Below are 26225 nucleotides of genomic sequence, written 5' to 3'. Positions count from 1 at the left end.
CAGCCCCCCCCAAATTTTGGGCAACACAGATTTTTTGGGCAGCAAGAGAAATTTGGGCAAAGCCAGTTTTTAAGAAGTTTTTTTTTGAAGTTTTAACCTGAAGTCGGCGTGTTAAAGCCAGTTCAATTCACAGATTTTAAATTCTTTTACTGTTGGGCACTGTACTGCAAATCTCTGTCACAGTTAAACAACTGATAAAGATAGTTTCTCCACGTTGCTAAATTTTACAAAATCGACAGCGAGATTCTGGAAGCCGAGTAGAAAATGTGCGTGAGTTTTCGTAATGTGCGCGGAATAGGCTATATGACTGTTTTAGAAATGCAAAATGAGAGAATAATATATTTGCTAAGTTTTCAGCAGGGTTGTTTTCAGAGTTTCTTTACGTGGTTCATATCCATGTGATACATCGTGTTCTGCTGAACGATCATTCAGTGCATTGCGCAGATTGAAAACTTACCGCTACAGCACCTGATGGGGCAAAAACGTGTCTGTAAGGCCAAGTTAAAAAACAAATGTTTCTCGTTCCGCCCGTTTCATTTTTTGGGCGGTCTCTTTTTTTTATTATCTGTTTTTGGAAAAGTTAGAACGAACAAAAACCAACACTATTTACTTGTACTTTGTACGGAGTAAGGTATGGCTTTTGTCTGCCTTTTAATTCAAACTAAGGCCAAAACTTTAAATCGATCCTTGTTACGCTAGGTCCCTATTGGATAGGTCAATTACCTTGCAGGATTTATTTTGTAAGTTCGCTTCTGGCCTGGAAAATTTGACGAGGGAGAAAAAAAATCGATATTCGAACAACACACGTATCGCTACGACAAGATAATAAATAATCAAAAAATAACAAAAAACGTGCCCGCCCGCTCTCTTTTTCTTATAGAAATCCGGACGAGAAACATTTGTTTTTTCTACTTGGCCTAAATTATTACGTGTAGTCGCATTTATTAGCATTTATTGGTATATTCAAACTCTGTAGTCAACAATAACATGGATCGCATTGTAGATATCTACGGCCGTCGAAATGCTAGCGGCAGCTATTTCTTTAAACGTGTTTTATGAGCTCATATCATATATTCTTTTGTAAGGATTTTTCACTTCATTTGTAAGCCTATGTTAGTGCATCGTATGACCCTCGTTTCCTCTCGACTGTTTCGAAAAAATTTGGGCAACTTGCGAGAATTTTTTGGGCAAATATCTCACCGCCCCCCCCCCCCCCCCTGGCAAAAAATTGCCCGCACGCCTATGCACTTGGGAGCCTGTTTACGGGCCATGTGAAAGTTAAAGAAAAAGAACGCCTGATCGCAGATTATGTTAGCCTGTTCCAGGCTCTCGGTAGTTATGGGAGAGCGAATAACGCGGGTGAGCAAGCGTTCACCCGCGAGGGCCCGCGTTTTTCGCTTTCCCCTTTCAACTACCGAGAGCCTGGACATGGGCTAAGGTAGCCTCCTACGCAGATGTTCTTTGGGCTCGTCACGCGTTTCTCCCCCACGTGGGGGAGAGACGCGTGACGAGCCCAAAGAACGTCTGCGTAGGAGGCTTGGGCTAAGGTTTATGTGAAAGTTTGTCCAATGCGCTCCTGAATGCGCCTGTTACGCAGTCAATATTTGGAACGCGGTCTCCTGATCTCGATCACTGACCTCGTGACCTTGAAGGAAAAGAATGAAATTTTAATCCAATCAAAATCAAGAATTGATCGAAAGATTAACCAATCAAAAACTCGAGTCAGCCGGCATTGTTTGATGAATGCTCACTGACGCATGAAAGAAACTTTGGTTGGCGCCATTTTGTGCATTTGTAGTTGATGTAGTTCACTGATTTTAGCTGGAATTTATCGTATTTCTCCGCCATGACTGCAGAAGGAGGCTACCTAACCGAGCTTCTCACTGAAAAGGACAACTTAGATCCCTCTTTTGTACATTCAATGCGCTTATTAACCGAAGGTAAGTGATGAATCTTCTTTAAAATCACCGCTCTGCGGCGTCACGGAAGGTTGAAGCATGAAGGAAAGTAATATTTGCATTCCTTCGCGGTCAATAACCACCAGTTGCTTGTAAATCTTTAATATGTTCCACCTCACGCCAGAATGATGCTTATAGATCAACGATTTGTTAAGGAAAATATCATCCAACATTTTGAAATATTGTTTAGTCGACGTTTCTCGCAGCCTTCAAGAAAGTAAAAATTTCTTCGTTTCGAATCGCCGCAGCCCGCAGGGACAACGAAGAATGTTTTCACGGTTTATGAATTTTAGACCTGTTTTGATCAGTTTTCGTTCTTTTACATCAGTTTGTCTTAAACCATTCAGCATATTTCTTAATTCCATCTTCCACGTCGTTAAACAACTCTTATTCTAAAACAGACCCGTACCTATTTCATTTCTTTAAACTCGATTGCTCCGCTTCGCTTTTCAAATGTGGGCGAGTACAAGCTCAAATACAATCGCATTTTGTCTTGTATTTTAACTTTCTGGCTCGTTCTTGACAAAATGAAGATACAAGTGTTATGATCTCGTGCAATACGCCTGAAATATATTGTAACCAGACATTGAAGAAAATATAAAACTTTAAAAGCAGAAATAATCGGCAAGTGTGCTTTGGCATTCAGATAATGGGCATTTCAAAACAAGAAGTGGATTTTAACATTCCTTGAAGGTTTTGTGATAAATGTGCATGGTCTGTCTGTATGCTTACACGTTTAGTTCTGTTTCAAGGTTTGGGTTGGTATGTGCGGAAAACTTCAAATGGAAATGATCACCATTGCTCATTTGCAGTCAGATAAAAACAATTAAATTGCTCAAGTACAAAACTTGTGTGTTTTTCTCTGTTTTCCCGCCAGACTTTCTTCCTTGGTGTTCTGTCCATGACATGCTTTTTGTCAGGTTGTCCTCATTTCCCTCTCTTTCCCTGCGTTGGCCAGTTTCCACGTCTTGCAATTTTGTTGTAACAAGTTACATTAGAAATTTTCTTGTGCAACACACCCTAAAATAAACAGGTTTCCAACATTTTCATTACAACAAGCATTGCACAAAGTAAAATTAAGTTCATTTTTGGGGATGATCAAAGCAATGCTGCAACAAACATTTTATGCACTGCCTTGAGGTGTTGGAAAACATGGTGGCCTAATGGTTAGTGTGCTGGACTTCAGATTGAGGAGGGGGGTGAAAAGGAAAACGGATCAACGGATTTTGACTATATTTTGGCCCGGATTTCGGATTCAGAGCACATTTTTAAACAGATTTTCGGATCCTTCAATCGAATTTGGTCATTAAATTGTGACGGATCGGCGGATTTGCATACCCCTATTCACCCCCATCATTGAGCAGTGCATGTTCAAGCGCTGGCTGGGTCATTGCACTGTGTTCTTGGGCAAGACACTTATCTATCACAGTGCCTCTCTCCATCCAGGTGTATAAATGGGTACTGGTGAATTTAATGCCAGGAGGTAACCATGTGATAGACTAAGAAATACATGTACTTTTACTACATGTAGTTGCTTAATGCTACAGAAACTAGGATAAGCTCTGGCAGTATAGGCTACTTAGCCTGACACAGACCTTTTTTGTGGTGAATACATTATACACTATCCAATGTTTCCTGTAACTTTCTCTAACACTAATCATTGTGCTCCTAACTTTCAGAAACATGTTTGCAAAGTAAATCATAAAGATGGCTTAAAGAAAGCAGTAGGGTACTTTCTGCTGACCCTTAAAATTTGTTTATCTTGGGTTTCTATTTCTAATAACAAAATGTTTTGTGAACATTAAGAAGAAAGAGCGATAGGAAAAGAGAGTTCGATGACGCCATGTCATTTCAGAAAAACGGAGTTGGCTTATTGTGATCTAGGGTGTGATAATATATTAGCATAATAGATTTAAAACAGTTAGCACGCACAGAATCTGATTGTGTTAAGTTTGGGCTTTATGTCTTCTAATAAAAAGCATTTCGTAAATTAAACAGTCCAGCTGCAAGTCACATGTACAAGACAGTTTTCTGTTGTGCCGCACGAAATGGACTGTTTAATAATGTTTAAACAAAAATAACTAAGTCTAAGAGTAATGATTATTGATACCCGGTAATTTCTAAACCTGAATTGGAAGTGGACTCTTATCTTGGACCATGATTTCTAACCTGTATATAATGTTGCATAACAGATGTAAAATGCATACATGTGTAATTATTCATTCATTTTGTATGGATTTTTCAGAAATCAACAGAATGCAAAATGGTGGAGCCCTTCCAGCTGGACAAGTGAAAAAGCCAAAAGTAGAAACAACAACTAATGGAAGTTCCATACTACCTTTGTCAGAAAGCCCAGTGGTGTCTAAACCATTACCTGCTAGTGGCCAGCTCCCCCCTGTTGCAAGCCCCGAGACCCCAGTCGCACCCAATCCTAGGCCACCTCCGCATCAATTTCGTAGACCTGCTGATGTTTTTGATAGCAAGCTTTATCAGCCCACAAAATTGAGTGAAAAAGTATTCATCCCAGTTAAAGATTATCCCAAGGTTAGTATAAAGATCTGCATACATACATGTAGGTTTTACAATGTAAGTCCTCTTTTACCTCATAAGTACAAAATGTCATAGCATTTTTTGACTTGTATTCCTTTCATTTACTTATAAGGCTGTTTTGACCCTTTTGCCAGGCCATTTCCAAGCCTTCTGACATGACTTTTTATTCAAAGTAACACTGATAATTTATTTTTGTGCAGTTTAACTTCGTAGGAAAGTTGCTTGGTCCAAGAGGCAACACCTTCAAGAGACTTCAGGCAAATACTGGTACAAAAATGTCTATCCTTGGTAAAGGCTCAATGAGAGAGAAAGAAAAGGTCAGTTGATAGTCTTTGTCCATGATTTCCCACAAATTGAACTGGTTTTCAATGACATTTGAAAAATGATAATAGTGTTCAGAGTACCTGTACCTTATATTGTATTTAACTATACAAAATACATTTTCTGTATATTTATTAAGCTTTCTCTTACAGTTTGGTTAAAAGATGGCTATTTTAATTCTAGGAGGAAGAGCTGCGAAGCTCTGGTGATCCAAAATACACACACCTTGATGAAGAACTGCATGTCCTTATTGAAGTGGAAGCCCCTCCAGGGCAGGCTCATGCCAGATTAGGTCTTGCTATTGAAGAGATTAAGAAATTTCTTGTACCTGTAAGTATGCTTTGTAATACTATTGTTTTATCTTCTCCTAATAGGGGTGTCGAATGGTAAATGCGAGACTTTGCGAGACGGCGAGACTGATCTCTTTTCTGTGCGCCCGAGACCTTTTGAGAGCTTTTTAGCCTTGCAAAAGAAATCGAGACTCCGAGAAGGCGTCAAAGAAAAATTCGAGACGACGAGACCCTTGAAATTTGGCTAAAAATTTGCGAGACACACATTTATTGAAGGACCATTCACCACCCCTCCAAATAAGTGCCAGTAGAAATTCATACCACCAAAGTGTGATACATTTACCGTAATAATTCGATTAAGCGCCCTCCTTCCAATAAGCGCCCTTCCTGATAAGCGGCCCCCTTTGAATGTGTTTTTGTTTATAAGCGCCCCTATTCCAATAAGCACCCCCATTCTTATAAGCGCCCCTGTTCTTAAAAGCGCTCCTATTTTGGCTAACTGACCCTACTGAAGTCGTCGACGTCGAAAAGATAAACTCATGAACATTCACCGTACTGTATATGTATAAATTTACTGCTTAAAAAGAACAATTCTTGTAAAAGTAACTGAACTTTCAACAATTTGTTACTGTTACAGTTTATGTTATTGCTAGTTATTTAAAATATATTAAAGTTCTGTTTTGAACATTTGGTTGTTTTGCAAAAAATTAAATAAGCGCCCTGTCCCGAATAAGCGCCCTCCCTTAAGGTGCCAAAAGTAAATAAGTGCCCCGGGCGCTAAATCGAATCATTACGGTACTTGTTTTACTTTTGAGCCAAGCAGAGATTTTAAAGATGCTATGCTAACAGTTTGTCCATTAACAATCTTATTTTATTTGTAGGTCTTCTGTTGTCTAAATCAGTATAAAAGAAACTGGGATGAATCAAATTTGTTAATAATTGTAATTTGGCTTTCCTGCTCCTTGGATTGCAATATAGCTTCGTAACCAAACTTAATTGAATGTACATTGTTCTCTTTAGGAAAACAACGATGAAATCCACCAGGAGCAGATGCGAGAAATGGCAATTCTTAATGGCATAGAGGAGCCAGTACCTGCGGCTCAACCAGTTGCAGTCCCTGCACCTGTTCCTAGGGGACGCCCACATCCCAGGGGGATGCCACACCATCCCCACCATCCTGCACATCATGGTCGAGGTGGTCCAGTTCCACGTATGACATCAGTTCCAAGACCTAGAGGACCCCCTGTTGGTCATGTAAGTGTAACAGCAGCACGCTCCGCAGCAGGGCTTGGGCCTTCTTCGCCTACAGTAGCTCATGCAGCACCAAGGGCAGCAGCAGTCCCTGGTGATCCTTATGGAGTAAGTTAACTTGCACCCGGTTTACAAAATGGCTCTCTTCCCACTTAAAAGTTCAGTAAAATTTGTTAGATTGTGTGTAAGTCTAAACTTGCAAAAAAGAATGAAAGCTTTCAACTTTCAATAATTATAATAAATGTAATTTGTGTAACTTTTTTAATTTAAAAGTTAACTTTTAAATTATTGTAAATTTGCACATTGCTTGTTACTGTTTAAATGTGTTTTGGCAGATTTCAATATGTATTACAAGCTAAAATCTAACATATAATCTTTAAACAATTAAATTTGACATAAACTTTTAGACTGTGGAAAAGCTTTGAAAGATTTTCTAGTACCAGCAGCATGTTGGTTGTGCATTGCATGTGTTATTTATCTCTATAGGGTAGGGATTTACGGTGTCTAGTCTAGTATAGGGTTGCAAAAATCAGCTGGACATGGTCTGGTATAGGGCAAGGGCTTCAAATATCCAGCGGCACACCCCCACCCAAAAATATACACGGTGCCCCCCCCCCCCCCGGGATTTTGCCCTTATTGCAATGTATTACAACTTACATGTAAAAGTACTGTACATGTAAAGAAACAAGAAAAACACTTTCCTAGAGAACATTGGTGTGTGCAAATCTGTAAAATTAATGATAAATGTATGGAGCCATCTTAAACAAATTCAAAATAGTCATTCCAAGATAATAATTTCATTGTTCTTGTAAAAGATTGTTCCTAGTAGTGTAGTTACTGGAAGGAGACCCGTACTAACCACATTTTACATATAAACACAAATAACTTGGTTATAAAATGCTACTACTGCATAACTGATAATCCCGAGCAAATTTTACTTGTTATCTGTTAGGCAGTGCATGCTCTTCCAGCAACAATCGGGGTTCAACTGCTGACTTCAGGAGAACAAGTGATTGTAAGTGGAAGGGCCTCAATAAGTGACATGGTAGCATGTTAAAAAAAACTTAAATTCTTGCAGTACATTGATGTAACCATGACTAACTAAACCAACAATACTGTCTGTTTTCTTTACACCTGTAAATTTTAAGTTTAATTATAAATCCTAAACCAAATATAAATGACAAAATAAGTGTAAAATAAACCTTATTATTTGAAACCTTGATTCGATTCTTTAACTTATTTCATTCCAGAAGTGTTATGCAACCTTTGTGTCAGACATGAATAAAATAAGTATCCTTATTTTAACAGAAAAATATAAGCCCTTTGGCAGTTTTTATCTTTTATGAGTATTATCTTTTATGAGTATTGCTTTGTTATGATTTATTGATGATGATGTTTGTTTTTTAGGGTTATGAACCTTATGAGCCTGGTTATGAATTTGAAGCAGCTTATCCTGAAGCTGGGTAAGTATTACCTGACAGCTACAAGTCATTGTACATGTATGTGTTTACAAAATCTGGTTGCATTGGCACGTCTGCTAGGCCACGAAACATTTAATTGGCACATCAATAGGATACAGCAGCATAGCTAAAAACATTCATGTACATGCACCAGAGCAAACTAAGAACAATAGTATCACAATAATGAAAGAAAATGATTATCAAAGAACAATATTTTCACAAAACGAAATAATAAAAATTTAATTTGACAGAGTAATGTGTAGGCCAAGGAGGCTGACCATTTCTCAATGGACTCTAATGGTATTTTCTATTTCAAACAAATAAAAATTCTGATTATCACAAATTACATATTGTCATAATTGCGGCAGCATGGCAGTAGATACATAGAGCATTTGATCGGTTGATTATGAATTTGGGATAGCAACCAACGAAATTCTGTAGTCTTTATACGATGGGTGACTGTTTGTTGTACAAATCAACAGCGACACAGTGTATTATGAGTATGGACAGCCAGAGGTTTATGAAACAGCATATCCAGGTAGGTGATCTGTTTGTCTACATTCCGTATGCCATTCTTTTAGATTCCCGGAAACATGCAAGTCCCATTATAATTAAATGTACATGTAGCTTTAATCTGAAATTGAATACCTTGGTGCACAAGTCTGTAGGTGAGTTGACATGATAAGGCGACATTTTTTTAATTAAAAAAATTAAACAAATCATACTGGAATGAATTTTACATAAAAAGTGGATTTCTAACATGACATCAAATTGTTGTACATTTTTGTTTCATGTAACCTTTTTTGTCAAGTTACTGATAGTTTCTCTCTGTATGTATAAAATAATATGAGACCACTATCTTAATACAAAGATGACTTCATTGGTAATAAGAAAATGCTCTGTTACATTGTGTATAATAAACTTAAATCCTGTGATCAAGATAATATCCACCTTTAAGACTAGAAAAAAAAAATTGGCATTTATCTTCATGCTTTATTTTAATCCTCAACATAATTAGTAAATGAACTTTAATTATTGTTGTTAAAATCATATTCTGTGTAAATTAGTGATTTTCAGTGTTCCCCTGAAAAATAATTGTGTGGAAAGAGTAATGACTTTTCTCATAATTTTAGCATAAATGGTGTAGTACATTTATTTCTTTATTTCCTGTTGTGTTGCCTTTATCATTGTTCCAATTCTTTGGTTAAAATTAGATGAACACATAATAAGAATGATTGTTTTAAAACTTTAAAACTTCATTTTGAACTACATGTTTGTGCTTGTAACTTGATTAACAAGAATTTTACATTTTATGAAATAAATTACTGTACATGTACAGTCATGTACACACAAACTTTCTTTTGGTAACAAACTGGTATATGCTTAACCAAGAGGTTTGCATTTACATCTTTACATGTACACATACAAAAAAGGTTAGTGGCCAAAGTTGGATATTATCTTGATCAATTATTTTAATTTTGTTGTTTTTCACAATTAAAATTACAGTATACATGTACATGTCACTGCCTTATTGTAGAGCACTTTTGCAACAACTCAATTTAACATTATACTGTAGGTGCTTTTCAAGCTATTGTTTGATTTCATGTTAATTGCTGAGTAATTAGCTTACCCCCCAACAATAATAATGGGTTAAAAGTACTGCTTTTGCCATTTAAAAATATCAGCCCTGCCCACTCTGATAAATATGTAACTGTGTAGTATATAATGTACCTCTCAAAGTGACAAATAACTAAAAACAAAAGGTGCTGTTACTTTTCTCACACTTAAGTGGAGAGGAGCACAGCTTGACAAATAAGTAGTTTATGAGGTGTTTTAAATATAGACTTTAAAATTTTATTTGTTTTCACTTTTTGTCTCTCTAATCTTTGTGATGTTTTTCAATCATTAAAGTTAAAATGGTTGTTGCAAAACTTGCCTACAATAAGGTGTTGCTTAAAGTGTTCATGTAATATATCAAACACGAGAGGCAGTGTTTCATCGGGATATCCAAACACTGAGAAGAGAGTTGAAAATACGACGTGCAGCGGAGTATTTTTGACGAAATTTGAGGTGTTTGGATAGCCGATGAAACACTGTCTCGAGTGTTTGATATATCTTCTCAATCGAAACAAAAACTACGGAGTAAACGGAGAAATAAAATCGTAAAAATCTATGCTAATTAAGATCGGGAATCCAAACCACCGTCACGGCTATGATTTTCTTTGTTTTAACTTGATGAATTATTAATGAGTTTGAGAAGTGTGTTTAATTGGTCGAGGAATAACTCTTTAAAACTATTCAGACAAGGCTAACTTTAGTCGGTGTAATGTAATAAATATTGTTAAGTCTAATATGAATTTTATTCCAGCTCAACTCATAACATTACAATAAGTGGTTAATCTTAAACTCACATTAACTTCTTATTTTAGCTCCAACCAGAGTTCCAGTGAGTTCATCTGCAACTTTCAAGGCACCACCAGCTCGTACTGTCAAGAAAATTGTTCGTGAAGCAGCATACCCTTATTGAAGTAGTTACAAATTTTTCTAGGGATTCTCGTTTGAATCTAAAGCCTTGTTAATAGAGTTTTGATAAATTTCTTACAAATTATTACAAGCACACGCCTATATTCTGTGTTAAAAAGGTAGCAGTGTGCTTATTTCCTGTTCTGTTACATTGTAGTGTAGAGATGACAGCTATTTTCATAAGTGTTTTTTAGTCATGGTTTCTTTTGCTAAACATTGAAATGTTAATCAATTTAATTTCTTTTCTGTACATAATTGAAGAAATTTTATGCATGGAGCCTTCGGTAAACGTGGATAAAGAAGGAAGATGAACACAATTAATGCCTTACCAAGTAATGTTCCATTCATTTAAACTTACCGGTATAAAATGATTATTTTGGCTAAACAGTTACACCATAAAAAAACCTTTCCAGTTGTTAGGCAATGTCATAATATTCCAGGCTTGTTTTGTTGCTAAAATTTAAACCTTATGTTATCCAATACATTGTGTAGCATATAAAACAGGTCAAGGTAAAGTATGTAACATGTATACTGGTACTCTTAAACCCTTTTTTCATCTATGAGATGAGTGATTTATTTTCTTTTATAATGTTTAAATTATCTAAAACTGCATGTCATCCTGTCTGATACAACAAACATTTAACTCCTAAGTTTTTTGATAAACAAGGGCATCGTCAGCCACTAAATGGTTAATTTTTTAAAAACTTAATTAAACCTAATGTTGTTAAGCTTGTATGTTAAAATTAAATAACCTCTTAAGCTACCTGTTGTTATTGAACTCAATAAAGTGATAAACATTGCTAAACTGTTTGGTCATTCCACTATGGTTGTTTTTAAGAAATTGAAACATTAATCTATGAAAGATCACAGAAATTTCTTAACTATGCTATAAAGAATAATCCCTTGGCATGAACTCTGAACTAAATGTTATCTTTGTGACCTTTCCTAAACACCTTTACAATCAGAAAAAAAAAACATTTAAATCTTCACTGAGACATAAATGAATGACACATTTTTTTGTAAAACCATTGTTTAAATATGTAACATTTAAACTAGAGAAGGCTTCCAAGTGGTATCAAATATTTTTGAGTAAAATATGGTTATCTAAATGGATTGGACTACTATTTTCAATAAATAAGTCCCAGAGTTTTGCATCTATTTTTATAAACACAATGTTTTTGTTTGTGATAATTATTTTGTTCTGTTGCTCTCGAATTACTCACCGTTTTATACATTTATAAATGTTTTATACTTCCTTGAATTTCTTAATAAAGAATTTCTGGCTTTGAAATGTTAGGTGGTGTCAAAAAACTAAACACATCAATGAGCCATAACATTTGACACATTCTTTAAACATGGATGAAGTACTTTAACACTTCCAACTGGAGAAGGCTTCCAAGCAAAATCAATATATTTTTTGGTGAAATGTGACATAAATATGTCCCAGATATAGTTTTATGTGTATTTTTATAAACATGATCGTTTTGTTTTGAAACCGTGCTTTGAATACAGACAAAATGTATGTCCAGTTATTCAAGAATTACTCAGCTTTTGAAATAAGGAGTAAACGTTTTTTAAACCTCCTGTTATATATCAATAAAGGCTTGGCTATTTTGTAACTGAGTGATCTCTCAACGTCTTATTCTTACTGTAGTATCATATGCAGTTTTAAAGTAAGGTAAAAAAAGGTACAGAAGTACATGATTGTGTATATTAACACTGGCTTCCTCTTCTGTTGTTGAATCTATAGAACAGCAACTTCTATTTGTACCCACTTGCAATACACATCCTTACTGGAATCAAGTTAAATAAACAATTTTGCAACTAATTTAATTCCATTCTAACATGGATGTCACTTGTTGCTTGTGTTTTATCAAGCGTAAACCTTTGCTGATGCATCATACCCAACATCAGGTTCAAATAAACGGTAGGAGTCAAATAAACGCCGGGTTCACCAGGCTACATGTAAGTTTGAAATAAAAGCCAAAGACGCTTAGTGAAAAGAATATGGTAGCTCCCAACCAACTTTTGCTAAAGGTACCGAACAAAAAATGTTTGCCATAACTTCCTTCACAGACGTGCATAGCTAAAACCTGAAATGGCAGAGGGTGTAATAACATTAAACTTGCGCTAGTAATTATGTGGATTAATACCTACCAGAAAGCAGAAAACACTCTTTTAAAATTATTTAAATCAACTTTTAAAAAAACGTCGTAGTAACACATGAAGAAACCAAGCTAAATATGGAAACTGCCTAAAGCTTTTGAGAACAAAATGAGCCTTGAAGAAGACTTCATTCCAGCAGAGTAATGATCTGAAGGTAAATCTATTGTTTTATTAATGGTTACTCTAAAAGCTCTTTTAAGACCCCATCTGGAAGTTCAATTTTTTAAATAGCCTCCCCTCCCCTTTCTCTAGATAATAGATCGTGACAATTAATTTTATGAAAAAGAAAACAAGGTTTTATTTACACTTTTAAAGTTGCCCATCCACCACATTTTCTTTTTGTTTTTACTTTTTGTGAAAATGTGTTACTAAACAGCACTCAAACTTTGGAAAGCCCACTTAATTTTTTCATACACACCCTAACTGATTATGATTTGAAATATTTTAAGCCACCCTATCTCAACAATCCCCCTTGACTATTAATCCCCCCCCCTTCCAAAAAAAAGGCGGTCAGAAGAAGAAATAAGTACCCCTAGGGCTTAAGACAGCTTTTACAGTACTTGAGTTATAACCCAAGGATAAAATATAACAGGTTAATTTTAAAGGATAGACTAATTGCTGTTACAATAAAAACTGGATTGTACAACAATGTGCATTCTTAGAAGGTTAAGTATATTTTCCTTTTTGTTACAGTCACTGCTTGTCAAATTGATATTAACCCTAAATGCAGTGATGGTTGTTAATCTTAAATGCAACGAGTTTAAACATTAGCCTTAGTTAGCTCTTTAAATTTGTTCTACTCAACTGAAGAAATCGCCTGTTTTGCCTTGTTTGGCAAAAACAAGGTCATCAAATTGAAGTCGTCAATCTTGCAAACTTAAAAATAACCTGGATGTAAGGTAAATAATTTATTGAAAATGGACAGATGGTTTGACAAGCAAATTTTCGTTTTCAGTTCTAGGTTTTACATTTTAAAATAAATTGAAATAAAGTAGCATCATCTTCTAAATAATGACCAGTAATTTAGTACACAATAATTTTCCAATGTGAAATCATTAGCTTATGATTGAAATTAAGTCATGGAATTGCCCAGTGATGACAATTGATGTCAATCTATTGTTTTTCGTTTTGTCTAGTTAAACAGAGGAAAATGGAACTCTCAGTGTTGAAGATCTACTAATTTCCTAATGTACCTGTACAAGGACATACAGCTGGAGAAGTGCCATTACTCCTGTCCATTGGAGGTTTGGATTGTAAGTTGAATTTTTTAGGTAGTAGATAAAATATGAGCGGGAGATCTGTATGGGCGTTTACAATGGCGAGTCGTTAGGCGAGCCATTGTAAACGGCCATACAGATCGGACGCGAATATTTTATTCTACTTGTGAAATGAAAACAATAAATTGAATGGAATCAGTCGAGATCTGTATCAAAAGTTAATGAATACTAATTAGCTGAGCAGGAGTCTGTATCAAAAGTTAATTATATTGTTTGATTTGTATTGGGGTTTACAGGGGTGTACATGTGATCTGAATACTGTGCTGGGATTGGTTTGCACCCTCATGAATAGTTAATGAATTTTACAATAACCCTTGTGAAGTTTAGAGTTTAGCAGCTTTTCATAAATTTTATTTGTAATATCTCATCAAAAAAGGTGTGAAAATTAAACCAGAGTTCTTTCCCTTGATAGTATAAACCAGTCGTTTTAGTGATGGGTTTTCAGATGCCACATGCTTTATTGTCATCAAGAACATTGATGGGGTGACACCATTTATCAGTGGTTTGAAGAATTTAGTCTAGACTTCGCATGTAAAACCTGACACATGGGTTTACACAAATTGAAATACAAATAAAATACATGGCTGCTTGGAGATATGAAATTTCTCATGTTCAAATTGATATCTCACTTGTTTGCATAATTGTGGCAGCTTAAGTAGCAACTGACTGTAATAGTTATAAAGGTTCTGAAAACTAGCTTGTCTGGGGATCAATCTAGAGTAGGGATTTTTGGTATGTACAGTTTGTTATTATGGTTGCAAAGTGCAGCTGAGCATGGGGTATAGGGTAAGGGTTTTAGAGCTCCCGTAACACACCACCCAAAATTCACTGACTACCGAAAGCCATGGTAAATTAACAGTTAATTGTACTGTTTCCTCTGTTCCTTTCTAGATGCCAATATCCAACTCCACAACGGTTAAGTGGTGGCTGATCACTACTTCATGCCTCAGGCCTCTTGTATGACACCAAAGAGGGATAACGTGGCCTTGCGTCTACTCCATGGGAGCTGACTGGATTTTTTTTAAATCATTGTTTTCTGTTTTTTAACCAAACACAACTAGTGTAATACTGGACACTACATGATACCATGCATCCATCAAAACTACTCTATATTTATTACATTATCAGTCTTACAATTAATGAATACTAGTTTACATTTACATCATAATAATAAATTAACAATAATAAATTAACAAATTCGAGACTGTCCTTTTTTGTGACTTGGCTGATTCTCACTTACACATGTAAGAGCACAACCTGATAACCTCACTAGTGTACACTGCAACACACACATGTATCTGTAGGCTTATTAAAAAGTGAACACATTTATCCTTGTGTTTGCGATTATTCTTGTGTTATGTTACGTGGTGAGGGTGCCGTGGCCCTAGCAGTTAGCCGACTGGACTTGGATCAAGTAGTTGGTACTCGAGCCCTGACCAGGGTTATTGCATTCTGTTCTTGGGCAAAAGACGGGGCAGAAGACTTGACTCCCAGTCCGCCTCTCTCCAGATATACAAATGGGTACTGGCAAATTTAATGTTGGGGTGACCCTGGGGGTGGAGGTAGAAGTACTGCTAGTCTCCATTTTTCTCGTTAGCTGATTTCTGTTATTTGAATATTCCGGTAAAAATCTGTTAATGAGCAGAATGGTCTACGCTGAAAATGGTCACTTTGGGCAGTTTCTAACTCTTTACCCAATTCCTATTGGTTTAATATTGATGTCTGTATTTCCCCGTGAAAGGTATCCTTTTAGCAGAGTTGCTTCGATCTTACCTTGATAAGTTGGGACTTAGCTAGGAAAGATCGAAGCAACTCTGCTAAAAGGATGGTTCGAAATATTCAAGAGAAAGAAAATCCACGTTAAATATTCAAATAAACATAATGTAAATATTTCCTTAACCCTTTCAGTGCTGAATTCCTCCAAAAACTGGGTTTTTTTTACCGTCAAACTGAATTTTTGATGCTACGATCCTGGATTTCCCTTAACTTTACTTAAAAAGCACTTTTCCACAATGCAGCAAGATTTTGAGGAAGATTCCATTAAAAAATGTACAAAAATGTACTTTGGTGCATGCGCATAAGCCAAAATTTGGACTTTGAAATCGTTTCCATTTTTTTTCTTGCTCCTTTTCCTTTCGTTTCTCTTGGCTTTGTTATTTCCACTTCTTTCTACTGTATTCGTCCTTCCTTTAGACCAAAAAAGTTTTGATAAAAACATTGGTAAACCCTGTCAAGAGGACCTCGATCTTTTACAGGTGTTTTGGCCTTTTTAAGCACCGATTTTGCACTAAAAAGTGATTGACTTTTTCTCGATTAGCTCTGTTAGGATGCGACCGATACGCAAAGTGAATAGTTCTTTGAAAAGGTCAAACCTAGCTCTATCAGATGCTTATCACCAAAATCTGCTGACTTTTAAATTAATGACGTCACAAGTGGTTCATTGACTGCTCCTCCAAATGTCGACAAAAGTCGACTTTAGCACTGAAAGAGTTAAAAAGGAGGATTTCTTGGGCAATTGGGTGCCCGTTTGAAAGAGTGCGATTCCATGTCTATTGTGTGCAAACTTTCGAAGTCACGTCTCTTATGGAGAGGAATTCTCTGAATATTAAGACAACAGAATCCGTTAATTTCTTACTCGGTACTGATTCCTGTTGGTTTAAATATTAAATTAATTCCATGAAAAGGTCACTCTTCTATTGTGTGCAACGTTTGGAAATACGTTAATGAGCAAAATGGTCCGCCTTGAAAATGGCCAGTTTTTGCAAATTTTAGCTCGTTAGCAAAATCCTGTTGTTTCAGTATTTTGAAAGGCAAATATCTCCGTAAGAAGGAGTATTTGCTACACGATTGTGTGCGCGTTTGAAGGGGTATGCCTATGTTGTGCGTGTCGAAGTCGCAAGTCTTTATCGCAAAAAAAATCCGCGGAATATCCAAGCAACAGAAATCTGTTACTGTAAGTCTCAGTGCTGTATTTTCTCGATTAAACGCCGATTTAACTCAAAGACTAAAATCTAAGATCAAATACTGAAAATATAAACCGAGACAAAATCAGGAATCATTCTTTGCATGCTGCAACACTTTCTTTCTTTTCTATAGCCTGTGTCAAAAAACCCTCCACTCGTCGCCTTATAGCTTTATATTCGCGGTTTTGCTGATTGGTCGATTTTATTCTCACATAATTGCCGTATACACCTAATTGCAATAACGTTATTGACTGGTAGCTTTTACAGAAAACTCACGCGCTAATATCTTTTCACTTATTTATGGTGTAACAAGATACAGTTGAACCTCTCTAATACGTACACCGAAGGGACAGAGCAAAGTGTATCCATATTATAAGGGGGTTAAGTTTATACGAATTTGTTCCCTGGGGCTGAGATTTAGTGTCTGTTGTCCGTATTGGAGAGAGTCCGTATCATAGAGGTTTTTTTCTAAAGAGAATTTTGTTGGGACATTGGAGATCGTCCGTAATAGGGAGGTGGCCGTATTAGAGAGGTGTCATTCTCTGGGTGAAGTTTATTTCTGCGCTTTCCAGCGCTGAATATAGTAAGATTTAGGCTTTGGAATCGATCTAAAATATATATACACCTAATTGCAATAAGGATGTCTTAGAAAAAAGAAAAAGGTATGCGCAAATAAGAGTTAATTAAGCGCATGTTCCAGGATAGCCTGTTCCAGGCTCATCAATTTACAGTCGAACCTCTCCGTACGGACAGGTTTATGAGCTTGCGGCTATTTTGCATTCACGTGTAACTAACAGTATGTCGTGATTGCACTTTTTGATCAAGACTAGCTTAAGATTTTCCTAAAATTGCATAAAGTATACTGTGTTATTCCAAATTTGGTATTTTGCATGATTTTGAGGGGAATTTTTGGGTGTACTGGGTACAAGCTTTTCAAGTATACTGGTATACCACTTACCCCCCTGTCCGACCCTTATTTTCACCATGAAATGGATGTTTACCACGCCACTGTTGTTGACAAAGCGAACAATTACCTTGAGGCTTTTCCTTGAAGCATGGCATTCGCAGAGACCAGCAATGCCAGATATATACAATTAGTCATATACAAATCGCTTGCGCAATGTTCACCGGTCTCGCGCAGTTCGCGTGTTTTGTTGTATTCAGTCAACCGCGCACGCGCAAATGTGAACCGTTAAGTTAGCTGTTGCTTTTTTCAAACCGAAGAAGGCCTTAAGGCCCGGCCAAACGCACGCAACATTTCAACGCAACATATCCCAACATTGTTGGGTCATGTTGTGAGATGTTGTGAAGCAGCTGGCCAAACGCACGCAACATTTCAACGCAACACATCGCAACATTGTTGTGCAAAACATGTTGCACGCGTTTGGCCACCCTGTTGCGATATGTTGCGATATGTTGGATGGCGAATATCGAACTAGTGCGCATGCTCCAGCGCAACAATGTTGCACGAACGTGGCCAAACGAGTACAACATCATGCAACATCCAAAAATGTTGCGAGATGTTGGAAGAAAAATTTGACCATTTTCAAACTTGATCCAACATCATCCAACATGTTGCAACATGTTGCGACAGGGTGGCCAAACGATTGCAACATGCTGTGCGCAACAATGTTGGGATATGTTGCGTTGAAATGTTGGGTGCGTTTGGCCAGGCCTTTAGGTTTGCGGTCGAAAAGTCTTGTTACAAGTTTAACTGTGAACGTTGTTTTACGTTCCACTTAAGTCAGCGTCAGACCGTTTCAAGAATTTGTTATGTCAACTCCAGACTGCAATTTTGATATTTTCAGTTGCTAATTTGTCACTCTAAAGCGTGAAAGGGCAAATATTTTCAGTCAAAACGACAAAATTAATTTTAGTTCTCCTAGTTAACGTTTTATTTAACGTTATGTTGAAGTCAAAATTTTACATCTATACATATCATGAAGTGGGAAATTTTGGAACTTTTAACGGTAAGTATTGTGTTAATCGCTTATAGAATCAAATAATTGATAATTAAGTCAGGGTGTTCAAACACTCTACAAACAGCTAAAGAATAGAAACAGAATCTGAAAGCTTTATTTTTTTTTAGGATCAATCGAGATTGCCAGCCAGACGGGAATCAGTTTCAACTTTGCGTTTTCGCGCGAATACATCTTAGTCACCAGGCTTCCCGTTCAGTGACGTCCTGAAGTGACGGCGCAAACAGTTACCATGGAAGTTGTCATAGCAACTTATCAGATTGAAAATTTTTGCATTTGGTGTTGAGCGCTTGCTGAAGCACTGTGCAAAGAGAATTGAGAAAAGATGGATAGTACTTCGTGTTTATCAAACACTTCAGCTAAAGAGTTTAGCGACTTTTACAGCCAAAATACTTTTAGAGATGTAGAGACTGGGAGAACGGACGGAGTTTGTGTTGGTGATTTTTCGTGCACAAACAAACATGAGCCACTCGACGCTTCACACGTGGCGCGAATCATGGCTAGAGAGGTGGGCGTTTCCTTTTTATTACATTAAGTTTTCTTTGAATTAGTTGTTAAGCTTTGCGTCGCTTTTACAAAGGATAAAATTATTACGTTCGCATGTGAGCAAAATATGAGAACAAACGTTTCAAAGCGCGCGATTGCGATAAAAGAATTTGATACTTTTAGTTGCCAAACGTTTTCTTTTGAAGACATGAAAACTGAGGACGAGATCGAAGAGATCATTACCAAAAGCTTTTCGAGTGTTAAAATAAATTAGGACCAGAATTGGACTCATCTGATTTGTCTAATTTTAAACTCTATTTACTGATTCGGGAAAATTATTTATTTATTTCCGCCTGCACCGAAAAACAAAAAGTGCGCGCGCGGAAACTCACCTCTTTCAATTATGACGCAAATTTCCATGTTTAAAATGAAAATTGCGCAACGTGATTATCCAAAATAAAAACAAATAAGAGTTTGTTCATATTAACAATAGCCTAAACATGAGCGCTTCAGCAATATCTGTTACCTTTGGTCATTACTCCCATTATTGGTACTAATTTTCGCGGGTACTTAATTTCGCGAAAAAAAGGTCGCGATTTGCGTGCAAGCTTATTTTCTTGGGGAATTATATTTCGCGAAAATTAAAATACAACACATTTCATTTCGAGAATTTTATCATTATTTTACACTTTTTATAACAAAACCAAACTATAGAAAACACATCTTGTACTACAGGCAAATTCAAAGACATTATCCTTGTGCTTAACGTTCTTTGCAATTGTACAATGCATATTTACATTGTAGCCGTGAATTATACTCGGCTAGAGCTATGTGTACCATTGGCATAAAGTTTTTGGGCCTCTCATATGTAGGCATGCTATAGAGCTTTTACACATTATACACAATACGTAGACAAAAAATATAGGAAGGTATTAAATTTCGCGACATTAAAGTTCGCGGGAATTTTTTTTTTTAAATCGCGAAAATTGCGAAATTAAAGCGATCTGGAAATTAGTACCAATAATGTATCTCTTATCTTACTGTCTTTCCAATTCCAGCAGTTTTTGTGATACCATCTCCTGTCCCCACCACCACAGATAAGTAGTTTTAGAAAATCAGAGTTAACTCGATATTTGGATATTTTTTTCTCTTAGTACAAGCAAGAAAAGGAAGAGCTTGAAGAAAAGATTGCTGTCCTCGAAGCACAGTGTAATGGTAAGTTTATAGGAATGATTTATGGTAAAAAGAACTTGGCCTTAAGTATCTGCACGCAACTCAAACAAATTTCAGTGACGAAAACTCATTTGATTATTTTAATAAAACGAGAAATTGAAAGATTGATTAATATCATTCATACAACGATTGATCGGTAAGCACTCTGAATACTGCAAAAATATAATAGCCAAACTACAAATTAACTGTAGGCTGCAGAGTAAAGAATATGCGAATCAGTTATAACCAGTGATATTATCATCTTTGACAATTTTACTCTCTATTTTATCTACCATGACAGCTAAAGAAAAGGAAATTGCTTATCTTAAAGAGAGGGTGTCGGTAAAGGACAAGGTAATTGCTCATCTAAAAGAAACAGTTTTAGAGCTGCAGCAGAATGGGCACACAATGGTATCACAGGTACCTGAGCGTAATGGACAAACAACGGAGATTGATTTTGCAAAGGAAATGGAGACAATAGATGAGGAACTTGAAAAAACGAAAGAGAACATCTCTCAAGCTGAAGAAAACCTCCTTAGAAAGAAAACAGAGGTGGAAAATCTTCACATTGAGCCACAGTTATTCAATGGTAAGTGGCTTTAGAAAGTAATGTTGAGCTGTTGAGGCGGGCTTAGACTTGAGGTAAAGTTGGGAATTAGCGATAGAACAACCTCGTTCCCAGGGCTTTCCCCTTGGTAATTTGGAACGGCTCGCCCGTTCCAAATTACAAAGGGGAAAACCCTGGGAACGAGGTTGGCGATGGAAGGGAAAGTCTGTTACTATGTTCATTGACACAGAAATAAGAAGATTAACGACGGCTATGTACTCTCTCAGTGGCATCATAAAAGCGACCTCATACGGTCAACTCCCGCCTTGCGGACACCTCGCTATTACGGACACCGCGTTATTACGGACAGGACTTAAAGTCCCGGTGAATAAGAAATACTGAAAATAACTTGCGTTACTACGGACTTCCTTTATTGCGGACACCAAATGCCCTCTGTGACTAACATACATGGGTCCCAAAGATGTATGACCCATGATAAGTCCAAACACTTGTAAGCTATTAGTTGCTATACACTACCGTAATCATACCTTAACTCCGAAAATTAGCCCCCACACTCGCTTTTTATCCATTTATCCATGATATCAGAACTGTGCGACTTCGTTAATTAGCGTTGCAAGTTTGCATGTATTTTACCTTTTTCTTTTTTTTCTCTTGTTCAGCCAAAGATTACTTCGACCCTCAGCCATCATGGTTCGACACCTTGTCAAACAACACTGTATGCCTCCAAATTGACAACTACCCAGTACGAGCAAAAGATCTTGATGCTAACAGGATCAATGGTTCTTCTGATGAGAAACATGCGAATGCAATTATCTCAAAGTCAGCTGAAGGTAAGACAGGCGAAACACATGCGGTCCATTGAAGGGTGCTGATCAATGCCCAATGCGTCTAATCGCAGTAAAAGAAAGATTTTTCGGGGTTTCTGAAGCGATGTTAGGGCTATGTCCAGGGCTCCAAAGCATAAGCAATAAATATATGATTTTTTTTTCATCGCTTCAGGGACTTTATCAACCCCTCGCCACCTTCCCCTTTGCTCTCACCGCGCCCCTCGCCACCTCTCAAACCCGGTTGTCCATTTTTACCCCCACGGGACCCCTCAATACTCCACTTCTTTGAGATATTTTATTTTTATTTTCATGATAAGATTTCATCCTGAGGCCTTTCCTTGGGACACATTTTATTGACTTAGTTTCTTGAGTTACATGGATGCATTATTTGAACAGTCGTAAACATGAATTGTTCTACATTGTTATAGACTCACTTGCAGCGTTTAATTATGGCCCGTGACTAACACAAGCGACTAAATCAAAATCAAACCAAAACATTTTCTTGTGTTGGTGCTGATTTACTCCCTGAGAAAGCATGGTGCTTCACTTGTGAAATTATAAATATTGTCATTTCTTTTAGAAAAAAGCTGTGGACCACCACAGCTTGCGCCTGTGAACAGCACTACTTCGTCCCAAGCTGATCAAAACCGCGGCAAGCCAGTCGTAAGAAACTTTGAGCCAAGCACAACCGGTAATTCTCAGAAGCGGCCCGTAAACCCATTTAGGAAGGCAGCAGCGAAAGGTACGGGGAACGAAGGACACCGATCAATGAATATTGTTTCCTTGATATTTATTTCCTTGGAATTTGACAAAAAGATTACTGCTTTATTTGTGCTGAAAATCTTCGTAATGTTCTTTCCCTCTAATTAGTGTATTCGCTTTAAGAAAACGATAAACACCTTGCAGTTTGAACAAGTCGGCAAAATTCGAATTCACCACAATTTTTTTTTAGGGAAGAGTCAACAGGTGAATCATCAATCACCTCTATTTACACCCGTGAACGGCACCGCTGTTACATCCCAAGCTGGCCAGGACAATCTACTAAATCCAGCTCAAAAAAATGGTTTTGAAGCTAAGGCGACCGGCAGCTCTCAAAAACCGATAAACCCGTACAGAAAAGCAGTGAAAGGTACGGAAACACACACACAAGACAATAACACTGTATTAAATACCGAACTTTGATGAGGGATATAAATATATTTTAAGAAAGCCACTCTGATCAAACGTTTTAATCTGCTCTCTAGTTGCAAACTAAGCTGTTCCAGGCTCTTGGTAGTTGGGGGAGAGCGAAAAACGTGGGCAAGCGAGAAAAGAAAAAAAAAACGAGTGGGGACGAGGGCGAAGGTATTATGGTTCCTTGGCTCGCCTTCGTCCCGTGGCCTCACGTTTCTTTCCTCGCTCGCCCGCATTTTTCGCTTTCCCCCAACTACCAATGCAAGAGCCTGGAACATGCTACTTGCAAACTTATTATTGCTTATTTCTTATACAGAATTTCTAGAGGACTTCAGTTAGTTAATATACAAATCTTGGATGGAAGAGGGCTTAAAGATGAATTCCAGTCCGTACTGCGCAATCTCGGCTGCAATGTTTATGTGAGCCTCACACGAAGAGATGTTTACAAGCAAAACTAAAAATTCCGCGACAAACTTACCTTTTTCTTCATTATTAATGCCAGATATCCTTGCAGAACAAATAATAACGAGTAGAAGAACCTTGACGCTATTTCAAACCGACGTTTCAGCTCATCGGAAATTCGTGAACGAAACGAACTGTAATGGCGGACTAAAAAACCTCATGTATGCTGTCACCGAAGTGTAACGTTTCAACGAATTCAAAACAAAAACGAAAACAAACGCCGAGTCTGCGCAGTACGGACTGGAAATCAGCTTTAAATCCGGGAGGGCTTATATAACTGGAATATTTCTTTTTTAGTTACATGACAAATGGGCCTATCACAGGGAAGGCTTATAGATAATATGTTGATCTAAGAGCGGGGTGATATTCTCTCCGAAAAAAATTTGAATCCATTCTCTAGACTACTGTGTTCATGAGGATTTCCTCAAGGCAGTAGCCCTTGGGGCGCGGGGGAACTACCATTTAAACGCTCAGGATGCTTGTTGTCTCGCTAAGGGGAGTTAAAGCCAATATTTTTAGCCGTCAAGGTCTCGTTTAGGGCTGCACATGAATAAATATAAAACACTGTCACACTGTCTTGTCGGGCTAGAACAATCAGACATGAAAAATAGCCAGTCGTGGCTTGAGCCACGCCTAGATTGAACTCCTTTAGGGGTTAAATTAAAATCTTCGCGAGTGAAGCCGTCCCTTTGAAGGTGAATGTTCTTGTTTTTTCCTTAGGACACGCCCATCATCGACCAATACCGTTCGATGGATCTCAAATGACTAACACTTACCCGGCTTATCCGTTCACTCAGACAAGTAGTGCCAAGCCGTTCACTGATATCGGTATTTTTAAATAACGCACGTAATTAATCTTTAAAATTTCAGGGCATTCGCTTTTTCAGTGCTGTTTAAGATACCTTATTATAGAAAATTTACGATACATGTTATTAACGCGAATTTCAAAAATTTGCGCTAATTTTATTTATGTAAACACGTTTACTATAAGCATCTAACCAGAACTTTTCTTAAATTTGCGTCAATTTTATTACGCGGACATTTTGTTCGCGTTGTTAAAATGCTTCGTTATAGTCCTATAGTAAGGTAAATTATTGGACTAAATTTAAAGGTTGAGTGCGGCAACTTGTTCACAAAAAAATATGACACTTTAAAGAATAACTTTGAACTTTGTATCAGTAGAAACCAAAAATGCTTTGACATGACAAGAAAATTTAAATGGAGTAAAAACGGACTACGGCTTACAAACTCGGTTATCTTCACATGTAATGCACTGTAAAGGTTTGTGTGACTCGTGCAGCTTAGTTTTCTAAGTCCACGGTGTTTTATTGAGTGTTATTTTATCAAAGAAGAAACAATAATATTTAATCCCGGTTTCGGAGTCCACAAAGCACTTAACTATGAATGTTTTTCGCTCAGTGTCCTTTAGCTTCTATATCAGTATGAAGCAACGTACAATCATTGGTAATATTAAATTCTTTGTATTTTATTTTACAGAACAAGAAGGCTTCTTGAGTAGAACGTTTGGAAAATTGTTTGGATACTAGTAAGTATTTTGAATAAAGTTAGTGAACCATGCTAAATTACAGTACACCTAGTTATAAACCCGTCAAGACGTCAACGTGGAGCTTGTAGCAAAACCATAGCTCAGTTGCTTCCTTTCCGAAGGCGCGTGGGGCGTGTATGAAGCTTGGGGTGCTTAGGGAGAAGGGGCGCGAAAGGGATCGACTACTTCGTACCTGTAAGTGTAGCCTTTGAAACTGTATCAGGCTTGCAGGGTAAAAATTAATAGAAAGCAAAAATAGTTGCAGGTTAGGTAAGGTTCATGAGGACCCGCACGCCTTAGCAACCTGCGATAGTGTCGGCCATGGGTACATTCAGTGCACCGATTTCGCAATAGTAAACAATAGGCGTGTTGACAGATCTTGCAATTTGAAGCTCGGTAAAGCTCGCAGGAGGAGTGCAAAACATCAGTCACAACTCATCACTTGACAGATGTAATGAGATGTTCGTCAAGACTTTCGCTATAAATAACTTTATGAATCTGCAGGATTCGGCAATTAAAGTGATGTGGCAATTAAAGTGATTGCATAGCCGCGCTATGCAAGCAAAGTCAATATTAAATATGAATAACAAGGATCTAAAGTAATAATAATTGACGAACAAAAAACAAAACAAAACACCAGAAAGCATTTGTATATAACTCAAACATTTGTAGGGGAAAAACAAATTTAAAATTAATTCCCCTGCTTTCACGAATGTAGTCCGCAAAACGGGCCCACAGCTTTGTTTTCGTCGCTTTAAAATTATGCTCTTGAGCACTGTATCGCAGAATGAGAAGACGAAAAGCTCCAGATTTTCTTGGACTGAAGCTGCGCGCGGTCTCGTAAGATGATGTTGTCAACACTTATACGTTACGTGGATCAATTTTCGTGTCTGGCGGTAGAATAAATTATGTTAAGCGGCGCGCGAACTCGCTTGGCGGAAAAAAAGTCAGGTATGTCACTACAAACATATTTTGATTTGAGAATTGTATGCTTCAATAGCACGATGGTCATTTCGACATTGGTCAACTGAATCGGTCATCATTCTAACGAAGTTGCTTGAAGCGGCCTGGACCGGGCGCCAGGAAGATACTTCACATAATATGCCAAATCGTTCATGTTACTGGCGCACGAAAAGAGAATTGCTCTGTCGGTAGTAGAAAAGGTTTGTTGTGTCTGTTATGCAAAAGCACCTGTATAAGCTTGCCTGCGGAT

General features: G+C 37.3%; 2 protein-coding genes across 6 annotated transcripts in view; both read left to right on the top strand.

Annotated features, from left to right (window-relative positions):
- Nucleotides 1–1746: 1746 nt before the first annotated feature.
- Nucleotides 1747–15125, top strand: LOC144645966 (KH domain-containing, RNA-binding, signal transduction-associated protein 3-like). 4 transcript variants are annotated; one of them, XR_013569348.1, is made up of 10 exons: nucleotides 1747–1940; nucleotides 4204–4502; nucleotides 4709–4825; nucleotides 5013–5159; nucleotides 6140–6478; nucleotides 7323–7385; nucleotides 7778–7833; nucleotides 8313–8368; nucleotides 13656–13772; nucleotides 14688–15125. XR_013569348.1 is itself a non-coding variant. In XM_078505476.1 (9 exons), exons 1-9 carry the CDS (start codon nucleotides 1847–1849, stop codon nucleotides 10355–10357), a joined length of 1269 nt encoding a protein of 422 aa, XP_078361602.1. In that variant the 5' UTR covers nucleotides 1747–1846; the 3' UTR covers nucleotides 10358–11976. The 4 variants fall into 4 exon arrangements, 2 of the variants coding, with proteins under 2 accessions (XP_078361602.1, XP_078361603.1); XR_013569349.1 differs by lacking the exon at nucleotides 7323–7385; XM_078505476.1 differs by lacking the exons at nucleotides 13656–13772; nucleotides 14688–15125 and adding an exon at nucleotides 10260–11976.
- A 3394-nt stretch (nucleotides 15126–18519) lies between these two features.
- The window catches only part of LOC144645967 (uncharacterized), a 23578-nt gene continuing 15872 nt past the window's right edge, over nucleotides 18520–26225 (top strand). Inside the window, exons 1-7 of one of the 2 annotated variants that reach the window (XM_078505478.1) lie at nucleotides 18535–18729; nucleotides 18849–19246; nucleotides 20379–20439; nucleotides 20738–21025; nucleotides 21664–21834; nucleotides 22412–22573; nucleotides 22784–22960. In XM_078505478.1, coding sequence (XP_078361604.1) covers nucleotides 19064–19246; nucleotides 20379–20439; nucleotides 20738–21025; nucleotides 21664–21834; nucleotides 22412–22573; nucleotides 22784–22960 — 1042 coding nt within the window. In that variant the 5' untranslated portion in view covers nucleotides 18535–18729; nucleotides 18849–19063. Of the gene's footprint in view, nucleotides 18730–18848; nucleotides 19247–20378; nucleotides 20440–20737; nucleotides 21026–21663; nucleotides 21835–22411; nucleotides 22574–22783; nucleotides 22961–26225 lie in introns of both variants that reach the window. The other variant, XM_078505480.1, reaches the window with a different exon arrangement.

The sequence above is a fragment of the Oculina patagonica genome, chromosome 3 (genome assembly GCF_052425735.1).
Source record: "Oculina patagonica isolate OP01 chromosome 3, crgOcupat, whole genome shotgun sequence".
Lineage (NCBI taxonomy): Eukaryota > Metazoa > Cnidaria > Anthozoa > Scleractinia > Oculinidae > Oculina > Oculina patagonica.
The sequence above is the reverse complement of the archived record's forward strand: the minus strand, read 5'-3'. Positions and strand labels throughout refer to the sequence as shown.

Excerpts from the sequence above, each read along its gene's own strand:
- LOC144645966 (XM_078505476.1), top strand. The coding sequence starts at position 1,847 with ATGACTGCAGAAGGAGGCTACCTAACCGAGCTTCTCACTGAAAAGGAC. Across the intron at positions 4,503-4,708 it reads CAGTTAAAGATTATCCCAAG|TTTAACTTCGTAGGAAAGTT; the intron begins GTTAGTATAAAG and ends ATTTTTGTGCAG. Across the intron at positions 6,479-7,322 it reads TCCCTGGTGATCCTTATGGA|GCAGTGCATGCTCTTCCAGC; the intron begins GTAAGTTAACTT and ends GTTATCTGTTAG.